General features: G+C 35.9%; 1 protein-coding gene across 8 annotated transcripts in view; it reads right to left on the minus strand.

Moving 5' to 3' along the window:
* ANKIB1 (ankyrin repeat and IBR domain containing 1) overlaps positions 1-16,203 on the minus strand; it is a 158,352-nt gene that overhangs the window by 51,729 nt on the left and 90,420 nt on the right. For all 8 annotated transcript variants that reach the window (XM_063725743.1, XM_054559496.1, XM_063725742.1 and 5 more), the window contains 2 exons: positions 7,232-7,440; positions 5,419-5,507 (listed from right to left, as the gene is read on the minus strand). In XM_063725743.1, the coding sequence (XP_063581813.1) occupies positions 5,419-5,507; positions 7,232-7,440 (298 nt within the window). The remainder of the gene's footprint in view (positions 1-5,418; positions 5,508-7,231; positions 7,441-16,203) is intronic.

Below are 16,203 nucleotides of genomic sequence, written 5' to 3' on the forward strand. Positions count from 1 at the left end.
ATCAATATATATGCATACACATATATGCCTACACTCGTATGTTTTATATTTTATGTTTCTATTTTGCTTTATCCTCTCTAAAAATATGAAACAATTTGAAAAAGTATTTTTATTTAAAATTAAAAATTCAGAAATGTGGCGCAGAAAGGTCATATTCAATTCTCAATATGCTACAGCTTTAAAGAAAAGGGGGCAATGGTATAGAAATGAGCCATAGATAATTCAAGATATTTTGGGATGGCATTAAAATATAGCATAGTTTTTTGAAGAATAGGTTTATAGGTTTTCTCTTTATATTTCACTTAGATGAATATTAAAATAAGTTTTATTTCCTACTTAGGTATACTTGAGTAGTGAGGAAAAAATGCCCTGTAAAAAAGTAGCAAGAAGCTAGCCCAAGGTTAGATTAAAAGCAGGGTTCTTTTTTTTTCTTTCCTTTTCTTTCTTTTTTTTTTTTTTTTTAAGGTGGGGTCTCTCTTTGCCTAGGTTGGTCTCAAACTCCTGGGATTAAATGATCCTCCCACCTCAGCCTCCTGAGTGAGTAGCTGGGATTACACGCATGTACTACCATGTCCAGCTAAAAGCAGGGTTCTGAGTTAGAAAATTCCAGATCTGCCACCAATAAGGCATATGATCTTAAGCAATTTATTTAACTGCTCTAAGCCTCAGTTTCACCATATGTAAAATGGAGATAATAATGTGAACTTCCCAGGGTTGTTAAACAGATTATGTATGTGAAAAATCTACATGGTGTATGACATAGAGTTAAGAATTCATAAATTTTAGCAAGGATTATTATTGTTATTATTATTTAGTACTGCCCTTAGAAAAGCAAGAAACAAACTTCTGAAGTACAGATTACTGTATATTGAATTTAACACTTAAATCTAGAGAAAATAAATGGAAAACCAGGCAATTAAATCTAACTGCTTAGTCCTCACCATCAACATTTTGATTATTTCACTAACTATAGTATCTTTTTTCTTTAGTTCTCTCATTCTCTTAATTCCACTGCACTTAATAACAACAACAACAACAACAACAACAACAACAATAACAACCTTATTGAGACCTTGGCAGGCCCGTTCCCTTTGCTCCATCTTCTCTTTCATATCCTCGTCTGGGTAATTCATAGAAAAGAGAATCCCCAACAGTCAGTTCTCTCACTCCAAGTGCTCTCTACCATACCTCAAACCTAGCAGTATCTTTAGCATTCTTTCCTTTCTTCCCACTCACTTCTGTGAAAGGGAGAGCTTTCTCTTTACCCCCCAGGCTAATCCTCACATCCTCTGGCCAGCTCTGGGACTTGCACTATCCAATAACCTATCCTTTCTCTCTTTTACTTTCTAATGGCTCTTACCTTGGGCACAATAAACATGCTCAAGTTTTTCCCATTTTAAAAACCCTTACTAACCACATGCCTCTCTTCCATTTTCTTTTTCTTTCACATCAAAGTTTCTTGACAAAATAGTTTATGATGATCTGTTATTCCTTCCTCAAGCCCATCTCATTCACTTCTCAATCTGTAGCATCTGGCTGCTATCACCTCTTCACTGGGCCACAATGACTACCCATTAGCCCAACTTATTAAAGAATTCAGTTTTTATCTTCCTTGATTTCTCTAGAGCATGAGACACTGTGAACATTTCCTTCTTTCAAATTCTCTTTGGCTTCCAGGAATTAACTTTTTTTTTTCTTTGGCATTCTTCAACCTCTGGTAGATCCTTATCCATTTTTTCACAAGTGCCATTTTCACTCCTGTGCTAAGCAGTGATATACAAGGTATATAAGGTATACTGTGGCCTGGCGCGGTGGCTCACGCCTATAATCCTAGCGCTTTGGGAGGCCGAGGTGGGTGGATCACAAGGTCAGGGGTTCGAGACCAGCCTGACCAACATGGTGAAACCCCGTCTCTACTAAAAATACAAAAATTAGCTTGGTGTGGTGCCGGGTGTCTATAATCCCAGCTACTCAGGAGGCTGAGGCAGGAGAATCACTTGAACCCGGGAGGCAGAGGTCACAGTGAGCTGAGATGGTGCCACTGCACTCCTGCCTGGGTGACGGAGTGAGACTCCAAATCAAAAAAAAAAAAAAAAAAAAAAGTCTTAAGACTAAAAGTAGAGAACTGTTAACTGTAGAGTTCCTTTTTCACATAACAAGATTCTCTTCTTTTTAGCTATGAATAGATTCCCTGGGAAGTTGTATAGTCCCTTGTCAAAGTTCACAGTTTGCTTAGACATAGTTACTACATGATGATGTTTTGAATTTTATATATTTTAAAATATCAGAGAAGATTTAATCATCTCTGGGGAATTAAATTACAGAACTGAGAAGACCTCATTGAAGACAGGATCAGTTCTGTTGGCCATATTATTTCTCATCAAGACACAATTTAATAAAAATTTATGAGCAGAACATGGAGTTGATAAATGTCACTAAAAGAGATAAATCTGGGGCAAACCTTACCTATATTTTTATCTTGCAGGTAAAATTCACAGATGATATCATAGGTAGGCTCTCTCTGCTTATTACAATGCTTAGGAATATGATAATAAGTAACATTTATTGAGCGATTACTATATGCAAGATCCTGTTTTAAGCACTTTACATACATTAAGAAATTTAAGAAACTGATGATAATCCTAGGAAGCATGTACTATTATCACCACTTTATAGATTAGGAAACTGAGGAACAGGCAAGCTACCGATTACCTAAATCAACAACTAATAAATAGCAGAGTTGGAATTCACAACCCAGTGACCTAATGTATCCAGAACCTGAGCTCTTATCCTCAATATTAGCAAAGAAATTCTAGTCTGGCTAGAAAATAATAATTTCTATCTAATCTGTCGATTGATCGATCAATCAATCGACAGAGTCTTCTTCTGTTGCCCAGGCTGGAGTGCAGTGGTGTGATCATAGCTCACTGTAGTCTTGAACTCCTGAACTCCTGGGCTCAAGTGATCCTTCTGCCTCAGCTGCCCAAGTAGCTAGGACTACAGACATGTGCCACTATGCCTGGCTATTCCCTTTTATTTCAGCCCTTGGCATCGATACTTTAAAGCAGGGGGTGTCCAATGTTTTGGCTTTTCTGGGCCACATTGGAAGAAGAACTATCTTGGGCTACACAAAAAATACACTAACAATAATGACAGCTGATGAGCTTAAAACAAAAACAGCAAAAAAACAAACAAACAAACAAAAAAAACCTCATAATGTTTTAAGAAAGTTTATGCATTTGTGTTGGGCCACATTCAAAGCTGTCCTGGGCCACATGCAGCCTGTGGGCCACAGTTGGATAAGCTTGCACTAAAGCATCTAGCTGTACTAATAAAAAGTTTGGGAAGAATAAGATAGATTGAGGGGCTTTCAAACTATCTGAGGACCTTTAAAAATGATTCCTTGGTTTTAGATAGGAGTTTCTTTTTCTATGTGCCTATGAAAACACTGTGATAATTAAAAAATGATTTCATCAACATATCAATCACCCAACATGGAACTTCTTTTATTGGTGCTTGATTTGACAAAATTGGAAGGGGTGGAAAGGAGAATCCTAGGTAGGCTAGAAGGTACTAAGGAAACCAATAATTAGATCTTTCAAATTTAAATCTTACCATACATTTCTTATGGCTAGTTTGTGATGAGTTTGGGAGATAGTTCCTGTGATACAAGTCAAGTGAGGAAGGTCAATGAAGCTCAAAAAAACTCAAGAAAATCCCTGAGGGACTCAATTTTCATATATACACCAAGACCAACAGCTAACTTGGTAGAGCTCAGGTAGTACTTCCTAATTAAGTACAGTTAACAACTAAGATAAAGTTGTACCTGGGAAGTGTTTTCTGCCTCCACAACTGGGTTAAGGATAGCTTTGGATTGTGAGCTCTGACCTTTGTCAATTAGTTTACCTGTAACAGCTATACTGATCTGATTGTATCTAAGTAGACTTAGTAGAATCTAGTCTACGTCTTAAAAGGAACAACCAGATATCCTGACTTAAAAAGCAGTAGTTTTTTTCCCCCTCCAAATGAAATCTTGCCTCTTATTCCAATTTGGAAAACAGATAAAGAAATGTACTCAAAATCAAACCAGACACGTTGGGGGACTGAGGTGGGTGGATCACCTGAGGTCAGGAGTTCGAGACTAGACTGACCAACATGGCAAAACCCCATCTCTACTAAAAATACAAAAATTAGCAGAGCGTGGTGGTGTGTGCCTATAGTCCCAGCTTACTGGGAAGGCGGAGGCAGGAGAATCGCTTGAACCCGGGAAGGAAGACGTTGCAGTGAGCCGAGATCACACCACTGCACTTCAGCCTGGGTGACAGAGTGAGACCCTGTCTCAAAAAAGAAAAAAAAATCAGAATGACAGCTCAGCGGTTGCCTACAAATTGGGGGTGATCAAAGGAAGGCAGAAAGAGAAGAGTAGCAGGGATTCAATGGGAAATGAGGAAACCTGGGAATGACAGATTCTAAGGGTTGTGGTGATGGTTTCAAGGTTGTATATAGATATCAAAGCTTATCAAATTATTTATTTTAAATGTGTGGCTTTATGTATGTCAACTGTACCTCAATAAAGCTGTTTAAAAAGAAAAACTCAGAATATCTGCTCAGGTTCTTGCTCTCTTACCCACATAGTATTCTCTAGCTCCCTACACTTGCTAACTGATGCTCTATAAAACAAAAAAAAAAAGGTTAAAAACTTCTGATTTCTAAGATTTTCTTAAATACCAATGACATACCTCACTTAGGTCATCGAACAATAGCTTTGTGTGTCTCCAGAGATAATATGACATTACAGTGCTCATTATAGCAATCTTTGTTTAGAAACTTCTCTTGAAAAGTGCAACACGAGAGCAAAGTTAATGGATGGTGAAAAAGTATAAATCTTGAAAGGTAACGGGAAGGGTAAATAGAGATAAACACAAGAAGCAAAACAAATTTTCCATTGGTAAAATATACCCAACTATGTCTAGCTGAAACATTTAACTTTGCATTCACTAAAAAGAAATTTTAAACATCCATATTCTTACAGATTTTCAAGGCAATTTGGTTGTCACAAAAAATTGAGACAGCACAAAACCAAATGTTTAAGATTCCTGGGATATAAGACAAACTGATTCTTGCCTGAAATTTACATTAGATGTAATATAAATTAAAATACTAAGAAAAATTATTTGTATGCTTTGTTTCTAAAGGTACCTTACATTAAGCTAAATAGCATTAATTAAAATAGCTGGGGAAGACGTAAAAATAAAAACAAAAATATTTTTCCTTACTAGTAAAGTCTAAATTCATTTCTGTGTAACTCAGAAGTCAATATAAACAATTTGCATCATTAAATACTGAAAGCAAACAATTTTATTAACAAATCAGAGTGCTATCATGCAGTAAGAAATGCTAAGGTGCTCATATACTCACGACTCCCAACATCCTCTACAAAAGTCATGTCCACAGGGCATATCCACAGGGTCTTCAAATACAGAGATACTGCACATACAAATGTCACACTGGAGATGAAGAAGAACAATGATTTAAACAGAATGTACTTTTGAAAGAGAACAATACATTCATTTTGTTTACTTTTTTAAAAGGCAAAAATACTAGTACAGTAATTAAAATTTTTGAAAGTTACCTCTTTCAAAGTTTTAAGGACAGTTAGTGTGCCTTTCAGTAACAAATACCATGACTACCTCACTATAAACAAAAGTGGGATTTAAATGTTTTAATGCAAAAATCAAACCCTTAAATTCCAAATTTATGTATTAATCAGCAACTGTGTGTTTGGAAAAGGAAGTACAACAAACAAATCATTTGGGCCAACATCAAATTACATGTTGCAAAAAACCACTTCAGTATCATGCCCTTCACATTACACCTACCCTTCAAAATCTATGAAAACAGAGTAACTTTGTATTTATAATGCAGCAAGTCAGGATATCCACACTTTCCAGGGAGAGAACCCTGCTATAAAACTAAGTATTAGGCCAGGCGCGGTAGCTCACACCTGTAATCCCAGCACTTTGGGAGGCCGAGGTGGGCAGATCACTTGAGGTCAGGAGTTCAAGACCAGCCTGACCAACATGGTGAAACCCTGTCTCTACTAAAAATACAAAAATTAGCTGGGTGTGGTGGCGCTTGTCTGTAATCCGAGCTACTCAGGAGGCTGAGGCAGGAGAATCACCTGAACCTGGGAGGCGGAGGTTGCAGGGAGCCGAGGTCATGCCATTACACTCCAGCCTGGGCAACAAGGGTGAAACTCCGTCTCAAAAAAACCAAAAACACAAAACAACAACAACAAAAAACCCACCTACGTATTAAAACTATGCCATTTTAATAGCAAAAGCTGCAATCACTTTTGCGCCTACCTAGTATCTTCTAAACAATAGCGCTCTAGAAGCAAAATTTATCACATTACATATGCAAATTACAGGATTCTGTTTTCCAAAAAGGCACAGATAAAATGAGAAGCACTTTCATATTTATCACATATTTTGAGTGGCTGAGTCATTCAAGAAATATTAAAATCTCCTATAATAGCACACCAATGATATGCCAGTTAAAAATGCTGACAATGGCAGTACTGTTTCATAAAATAATAAAACACTTATTTCGGAAATGCATCTAGATAACAAACTCCAGAAGCTTTACTGAAACAAATACATAACTATCAATATATTGTGAATGCTTAAAAATTAGCTTTCAAGAAATTATAAAAAATGTTTTTGTATTTTCGGTTTACAGTGCCCATCACAAACTTATCTTTTTATATTTCAATATGATGTATATATGTGTGTATGTATTTTGAGATGGGGTCTTGCTATGTTGCCCAGCCTAGTCTTGAACTCCTGAGCTCAGGCAATCCACCCACCTTGGCCTCCCAAAGTGCTAGGATTACAGTCATGAGCTACAGTGCCTGGCCTGTATTTAAATCATTAAGCAATTGAAGTTTTAAGGGAAAATAAAATAGATGGTTTCCCTAAACTGTTTTAAGTTCTCTGTTTGGAAATGAGGAAAGAAAACCTTTTTTTTTCAGTCTATAATTCAGAGATCACAAAAACATTCTGTAATAATAAATATTTACTGAAGCATGGAAATAACTGAACCTTTCAAGAAAGGGATAGGATTCAATTACAAGACACAACCAGACACTCCATGGAACAATATTAAATCATTTGAATGTTAAAAGACTATAAACAAAGCTATGAGAAGTACAGTGAATACCAAACCATACCAAACTGGTGTCTAAATCCCCAGGAGATAAACTGATTTCATCCGGGGAGGTGACAGAAGAGCGCGTAGTCCTTGGAGTTCTTGGAGATGGGAGCGTGTCCCAGGCATTATACCCACTTGGTGGTGGAGTTGGCATTTGAACACCTGATCGTTGGCAGCAGTTCTCTGGGTTGGACATCCAAGCTTCAAGTAATTTCTCCCTGTCCCAGTCTTAAAGAAAAATGGAATGGATAGCTCTCAAAAAAGAAAATATGGTAATGTTTTAAAAGCTATATAATAAAAATATGAGAATAAATTACAAATTTTGGTCATCTAAAGAAAAAAGTATTTATATAAAAGTAGTAACTGCAAATGAATGTCTAGGTATGTTCTTGTTATTAGCGTTTTTACACAAAATTTAAGCTTTCATAATTGATCATGGCTTACAACCATGTCAAGATCTAGCAGTATGGTCAAAATTTCCAGTACTTTCTACTAACAATCAAAACAGGTCACTCACACATCACTCTTGGAATTCAGTACATTTTCGCTGACATAGGTTTAATTTAGCTTCTTTACTCTTTCCAAAAAAATATATAATTTTTAACTGTCCTCACTGGCATCAAGTTGTAAAATGATTACATAGTTCACTATAGATATGTCAAAATGCCAATAGCTGGTCCTAAAAATCATTTAATAAACAGCTTGAAAGCAGAAGAAACTTCTGAAGAAATTAGAGTTATAAATAAAGTTTTAGTGAATTAGGTATAAATTCTATATTAAGTGATCTTGAACCTGGCTTAACTAAAAAAAATTATCTTCCTACTGTGAACATTTTAAAAATTGCCAAGTAAAACATACTATAATGTCTAGAGCCATAAAAACCTAACCCTTTAAAAACAACAAACTAATACATTCAATTACTTTGCTAGGTGTTTTACATAATTTCATTTATTCCTCCCAGCAAACTTTTCAATTATTATTTAGGCGAAGAAATCAAGACTGAAGGAAGTTATATAACTTGTCCAAGCTCACACAGAGATTTGAAACCAATTTCTGTGATTCCAAAGCCTGTGTTCGTCCCATGATCACACACTATTTCTGAGAAGAGTAAAGGGTAAATTATTCACAGTAGGAACATTCCATAAAATTTTATAGCTTAATACAAATAACTGGAAATTTTCTACACAAGGTTTTTTTTTTTTTCAACTATATTAAGCCAATGTGTTTGGCAGTTTAACAAGATAAATATGACTTTGGCATGCAATGAAAATAGAAGGAGTATATTTCCAGGTAGGGAAAATAAACAATTACGTATATAAATACAGATGCTCCTTGACTTACGATGGGGTTAAGTCCTGATAAATCCACTGTAAACTGAAAATATGACAAGTTGAAAATGTGTGGTTGACTAGGAGCTATGGCTCACTACTGTCACCCAGCATCTCAAGAGTAGTGTGGTTTCTACTGAATGCATATTGGGTTAGCACCATTATAAGTCAAAAAATTGTAAGTCAAACCATCCTAAGTCAGGGACTATCTGTGTATATACAGAGTTTTTCTGGTGATTATTTTACATAAGCAGAATATCGTATAAACTTTTTCTCCTTTTCCCACTTAATCAACCGGAAAATCTCTCCAAGTAAACTAGTTTAACATTATTTCCTTCTTTTTAATGACTACATATTAATCCACTGTGTGAAACAATTTGTGTATCACGATTTATTCAAATATCCCCCTACTTTGTTTACAATTTTTTTTGCCATAACAATGAGGTTGCAATCTACATCAGTGCAGTTATAAGTATATATTCATGTTTATATTGGTATTTCCTTGGTATAAATTCCCTGAAATGAGACTAATGAGTCTAAGGCCCATCATGTTTTTAAAAGAAAATGCTCGATGGCTTTTCAAAAAGGTTATGACAAAATTTTTTTTTTTTTTTTTTGAGACAGGGTCTCGCTTTGTCACCCAGGCTGGAGTAGAATGGCATGATCTTGGCTCACTGCAGCCTCTGCCTCCTGGGTTCAAGAGATTCTCGTGCCTCAGCCTCCCAAGTAGCTGGGACTACAGGCATGTGCCACCACTCCAGTCTAAGTTATATATATATTTTTTAGTAGAGACAGGGTTTCACCATGTTGCCCAGGCTGGTCTCAAACTCCCGACCTCAAGTGATCTGCCCACCTCGGCCTCACAAAGTGCTGGGATTACAGGCATGAGCCACCAAGCCTGGCAGGTTATAACAGTTTTTACTTCTGTCAGCAATGAGGAACCTTACCAGTTTCTTCTACAGCAATGGGTGTTACAGTTCTTTTAAACATTTATAAACTTATAGTTCACTGTTATTTTAATTTGCATTTTCTTCACAATGGATGTATTCAAACATCTTTTGATGTGTTTGTTGGCCATTTGGACGTGCTCTTCTATGAATTACCTATCCATATCTTTTCACCATTTTGGCACTGGGGTATTTACCAATTTCTTGTCAATTTAAAGAACGCTTTTGTATAAAATAAACATTAGCTAATATTGTTTCCAAATCAAAATTATGTTTCCTTACTTTGTTTATGGTATACTTACAACAAAAATTTAAAAATCCAATATACTTTAATATGTCTATCTCTTCTTTAGCTTTCTTGTCTTAGAAACTCAGAGGTTTTTCTCTGTCCTTAGATTTACCTGTAAGTCTCCTAGACAAATTGATGAATTGACTTTACATCCCTCATCCTTTTTTTTCTTGGTATTCCAATGGCCAGTCATATTAGGGCCATTTAATGAATTATATATCCTTTCCCCACTGATCTATAATGTCATCTTTACGTAAATTATATTCCCAAATACTGTAAATTGGATTTATTATTCTGTTTCAATGGTCTATTTGTCTAGATTTGAACAAGTGCCATGCTGACTGAATTACAGTGGCTGACAGCGTGTTCTCTTTTCTGGTAAGGCTAATTCTTTTCACTGGAACTGAATGAGCATACCTGATATCTGTGACCCTCAGGAAACTGAGGAAGAGCTGAACAGGTAGGCCTCTTATTTAGACCCAAGGTTGGGCTCAGAGTTCAGAGAGACAGCTGCAGAGAGACAGCTGCATTACAGAGAATCAGGATTAGCACAAAAGATTTCTTGGGACAAAAAAAGCCATCATTAAAAAAAAAATTCAGTGGCCAAATTAAGAGAATGGTCCCATTTGAAACACAAATTAATGTTCTTTAAGGCCAAGGGAGAAAAAACACTTCAAAGTAAAGAAAACACTTACCAAAAAAACTAGAATTTTCTGATTAAGATAATACATGTAATTGAGCGCTCATCATTAAAAAAAAAAAAAAAAAAAAAAACCCTACAACCAATCAAACTCAAGAAAAGGAAGAAGGTGATAAAGGCAAAGTAGAAATTAAACATTAGAAATTATTGATAGAAAAAATGATAGACAACCTATAAACTGCAGGAAAAAAAGACAAAAATCAAAGAACTAAAAATAAAAACCAAGGCAATCGGGAAAACTCAGCGTATACACATTGAAATTGAAAATATGATACAGCTATATGTAGAGAGAAAATTAAAAGAACTGTGACAAAATGCAATGTCTTTCAAACTGTAAACTTATTTAAGGGCAGAGCTTGTACCTATATTGCAATCGATTATATCTCCGTTACTTGGCCTAGAGCCTAGTTTAAAGTGTATATTCAACAGAAATCTGTTGAACCAACAAATCAATATAAAACCACATGCTCCTATTATTTAAATCTAACTGAAGTAGATAATATTCCAGGAAATTGTAAATGATTACAGCTGAAGAACTCATGAAAAGGTAGTAATTCTGAGCAGACTAATAACATTGGGAGAAACTGAATACAGTAATTATTTATTTAAAAAGTATAGGGTTCACATGGTTTCATAAGCAAACTTTAAAAAATTTTTGGCCGGGTGTGGTAAAAAATTTTTGGCCGGGTGCGGTGGCTCACGCCTGTAATCCCAGCACTTCGGGAGCCCAAGGCGGGTGGATCACGAAGTCAGGAGATCAAGACCGTCCTGGCTAACACAGTGAAACCCCATTGCTACTAAAAATACAAAACAATTAGCCAGGCGTGGTGGCAGGTGCCTGTTGTCCCAGCTACTTGGGAGGCTGAGGCAGGAGAATGGCATGAACCCAGGAGACGGAGCTTGCAGTGAGCCAAGACAGTGCCACTGCACTCTAGCCTAGGCGACAGAGCAAGACTCAGTCTCAACAACAAAAAAAAAAAAAAAAAAGAAAATTCAAGTATAAATTAATTCTTGTGTCCTTGCATAAGCATAAAGAAAAAGGAAGATTCATATATATATATATATATATATATATATTTTTTTTTTTTTTTTTTTTTTTTTTTGAGATGGAGTCTCACTCTGTCGCCCAGGCTGGAGTGCAGTGGCGCGATCTTGGCTCACTGTAATCTCCGCCTCCCAGGTTCAAGCAATTCTCCTGCCTCAGCCTCCCAAGTAGCTGGGATTACAGGCGCCCACCACCACGCTCAGCTAATTTTTGTATTTTTAGTAGAGATGGGGTTTCACCATGTTGGCCAGGCTGGTCTTGAACTCCTGACCTCAGGTTATCTGCCTGCCTTAGCCTCCCAAAGTGCTGGGATTACAGGCGTGAGCCACCACACCCAGCCAAGTCACATAGATATTTTTAAAAAGCTATTATAGAAACCTGAAATGCCAAAACCTAACCTAAAGCAAATCTTGACATTATCAGCACAAATAACGACATGTAAAATGCAGAATTATTAAAAACAATTATATACACATAACTCAAACATTTAATAAAACATATATATTAATTTCCTCATCTTTTTTTAATTTTTATTTTTTTTGAGGCAAAGTCTAGCTCTGTCACCCAGCCTAGAGTGCAGTGGGGCGATCAACGGCTCACTGCAGCCTTGGCTTCCTGGGTTCAAGTGATCCTCCTACCTCAGCCTCCTGAGTAGCTGGGACTTACAGGCATATGCCACCACACCCAGATTTTTTTTTTTTTTTTAATTTTTTTGTAGAGACAAGGTCTCACTATGTTGCCCAAGTATGTCTGGAACTCCTGAGCTCAGGTGATCTTCCTGCCTTGGCTCCCCAAGTGCTAAAATTACAGACGTGAGCCACTACACCTAGCCTTAATAATCTTTTATGTAGGGCCAAGCCCTTTTCTTTGACTTATCATTCTCCTTCTATTTCCTATTTCTTGCCTAAACTACACCCACAAAACATTGTCCATTTCTCATTGTTATTTTCTTAGATTAAGATTTAAAACACATTCAGATAGCAATATGAATGTAAAGGCCTAGATTTTTACGATCTCCTCCCTTTTTTTCAGTTATTTCACTCATGCATAATTTAGTCAGAAAAATTTTAAAATGAACTTGCCTTTATCACGACTTTCCAAAGCCTCCAACTTAGATTTCAATAAATAACTATTTACTCATATTTTATCAGTAACATTCCATTATATTATGTAATTACAACAAGGTGTACAACTGAGATAATCAGGTTTGTTAACTGGCATGCAATTCAAGCCAGGTGCATGGCAATTCTGAAAAGGAGCCCCCCAGACAGAAGCATTCAGTCTGTTTGACAAACAGAATCCTGAAAGTTAAGTTGATGTGGGTTAAGACAGCATTTACTGTATTATAATGTCAAAATCTACATAAAATATCATTAATAGGAAACGAAATATGCATAACATATACCCCAAGCCCAAGTATGCCTTATTCCTGGAATATAAGAACACCTGAACATTAGGAAAGAAATTTATAATACCAATGTATCAAAGAAGAAAATCGGTATTATCATTTTTAAAAAAGATCTGGAAAAAGACAATCTGAAAAATTACTCCTGAATTTTTAAAAAGAGAGCTCTTAAATAGTAAGAAAAAGATATTGTTTTAACACGATAAACAGAATCTCTTTCAAACCAATAGCCTAATTCTAATTTAAAACACAAAAGCCATTCTCAGAATTTCAATTATCTATTCACTGATGCATTACAAGAATCTATTTCTTGCTTAAATGATTCTGAGCTCTAGACAACTTCTCCATTTGGAATTCTCAAAGTTTACTGCTTAGTACACAGTAAAGGACAAATTGGTGACTGAATGAATTTCCACTTAAGCCAAGAAAATAATAAGCATCACTTATAATGTTACATAGGAGTGCTAGCCAATGTAATTAAACAAGATAAAAGATATGGGAAAGCTGCAGGAACAATTATCATTATTTACAAATGATAGGATAGCCCTCCTGGTAATCTTAAGAAAACCATAAAGGAAACTCTGAATATAATAGAGTTCTACTTCTGGTAATGGCAAAGTAGCTACTATCAGACCAACTCTCCTACAGATAACAGCTACAAATATTGGACAAAATGTAAACCACAACTATCTGAGGACACTAGAGAGCAACCAAAAGCAGGCAGAAATTGGAGGGGAGTTAATGTCTGACAAAATGAAAAAGCACTGTATGAGTTTCTATTTGTACAAGTTTTTCTCTGTGGGCAGACAACATTTGGCACAAGGACAGAAACTTGAAATTTTACTAGCTTAAGAACCTGAGATTAGATTCAGGGTGACCAGAGCACTTTGGACATGAGGGAGGATATCCTAGAAAGGAGAGAGCCACAGGAAGCACAGATTCTGGATATAGACTCTCCAAATCTCAAACTGAAGCCTACATATAATGCCTACAGCAATATACTCTTAATTGTCTAAGATCCAATTCCAAATTACTAGACATGTGGAAAAACTGGAAAATGTCAGAAAATGCAACAGTGGACACCAACCTTGAGGTAATCCATATACTGGAATTAGTAATCACCATGGATTTAAATAACTTTATGATCAAGAACATAAAGAAAAATAGTTTGTAAAGTACAAAAGGCAAGGAAAACTAAGTAAATAAATGAAAGCCATAAAAAAGAACCAAGTGTAACTTCTAGAACTGAAAAACAATTCTAAAAAAAATGTTTTACTGTGTTGGCTTAACAGCAGTTTAGAGATAAAAAAGAGATCAGAGAGAAAATCTGGTGAACTTGGAGACAGAAATGATCCAATCTGAAGAACAGAGAAAAAAGATAGATTAGTTTATTTAAAATACATATGGCTGTTTAAAGCAAAAATTATGACACTGCATTGTGATATTTATGATTATGTACTATAATAATGATAGCATAAGGGATGGGGCAATGTACCCCATACATAGTTGCAAGATTCTTACATTTTATGGGAAGTGGTACTACACTAATGCTAAATAGACTATAAAATGATAAGAATATATACAACAGCCCAGAAAGCAGCATGTTAAAGAATAAAATGCAAAGAAGAATTAGCTAAAAACCCAACAGATAATTAAAATCAAATGCCAAGATTATTCAACTAATTCAAAATACAACAGAGAAGGAGGAACAGAGAGCAAAAAATAAAGAGACAAACAGAAAACAAACAGTGAAATGGAAGACCTAAATTCAACCACAACAATATTACATTAAATGTAAATGGACTAAACAGTCCATTAGAATGGATAAAGAACTCAACCAAATGCTATTTACAAGATATTCAAATAGCATAAAAAAGCCGAAGTGCTATATTAATATCAGATAAAGAAAAAATAGTAAAAAAAGATAAGGGACATTTCATGGTGAGAAAAGAGTCAGAAAGACATAATTATAAATGTATATGAGCCTAATATCAGAGTTTCAAAATAGATTAAGCAAATTGACACCATTAAGGAGGAGCTATATACAAATCCACATTCATAAACAGAAATTTTAACATCCCTCTCTCATCAACTGATGGAACTAGTCTTTAATTTTTATTAGTAAAAACAAGGACAATTTAAAGAACACCACTGACCTTAATTAACATTTATAGAACACGATGATGAACAACTTCACAATTACATCCTTGTCAAATGCACATGATATAGAGTCATCAAGACAGATTACATGCTTAAACGAGCCTCAACAAATTTCCAAAGACTGAAATCTTAACCAGTAAAACTGAAGTGAAAACAATAAGACATCCAGAAAAATCTCAAGTCAGGGAGGTCAGAGAGGACATCCCTAGGGAAATGGCATGGAGTGGACATCTAAAGATGAGTGGGAGTTAACCAGATAAAAGGGGGAGGGAAAGACATTCTAGAAAGATAGAATACAGCATGTTCAAAGGCCTGTGGCAGGAGGGAGGGTAACACCCTTGTGAAATTAAAAAGGTCAATGTAGCTACAGCATGGGACTAGAGGGGAAGCACTGTATGAGATAAGGCTAGAGAAACAGGCAGGGGCTCAGTCATGCAGGATTTAAAAAAAATAAACACTTCCATTTTCAGTTTAGGAGTGATAGGCAGTCAATGAAAAATCGGGACTAGAGATAGGAAGAATAGGTTGTCATGATTAGATTTGATAAGATTATTCTGACTTTCTTCTGTAGTGTAGTTGAGAGATGATAGCAGCTAGTGGAAATGAAGAAAAAGGGAGAAGTTTAAGATTGGGGAGGTGAAACTGACAATTAAGTGATGACAGGATAGGAGAGGAAATGTCGAAGTTGGTGTTCCAGGTTTCTGCCTAGAATACCCAGTTGGTTGGCTGGCGCTGCCATCTATGGAGTTAGGGAACACCAGAGAACCAGGTTCAGTTCCAAGAACTGATCTTAGTTTAAAACACGATGAGTTTAAGGTAGCTTTGAGATAGACTGGAAGGGTTTTCACATAGGCAATTATATACAGTATGAAATATGGAGCTCAGAAGAGAGGTCTAGTCCAGGGGGGAGAAATGTATTATTTCCAAAAGTCTTGGGAGAAGGTAACATTTCCCAGGAAAAGAACAGAATGAGAAGAGAAGATGTGGGAACACGAATGTTTAATTGCTTGGAAGATGATGAACCTCCAAAGGAGTTAAAAATAATGCTTCAATACAATTTTATTCTAAGCACAAGCAAATTAGCCTCAGTCACATATTTTGTAAATTATATTCATTT

This window comes from Pongo abelii, chromosome 6 (genome assembly GCF_028885655.2).
Source record: "Pongo abelii isolate AG06213 chromosome 6, NHGRI_mPonAbe1-v2.0_pri, whole genome shotgun sequence".
NCBI lineage: Eukaryota > Metazoa > Chordata > Mammalia > Primates > Hominidae > Pongo > Pongo abelii.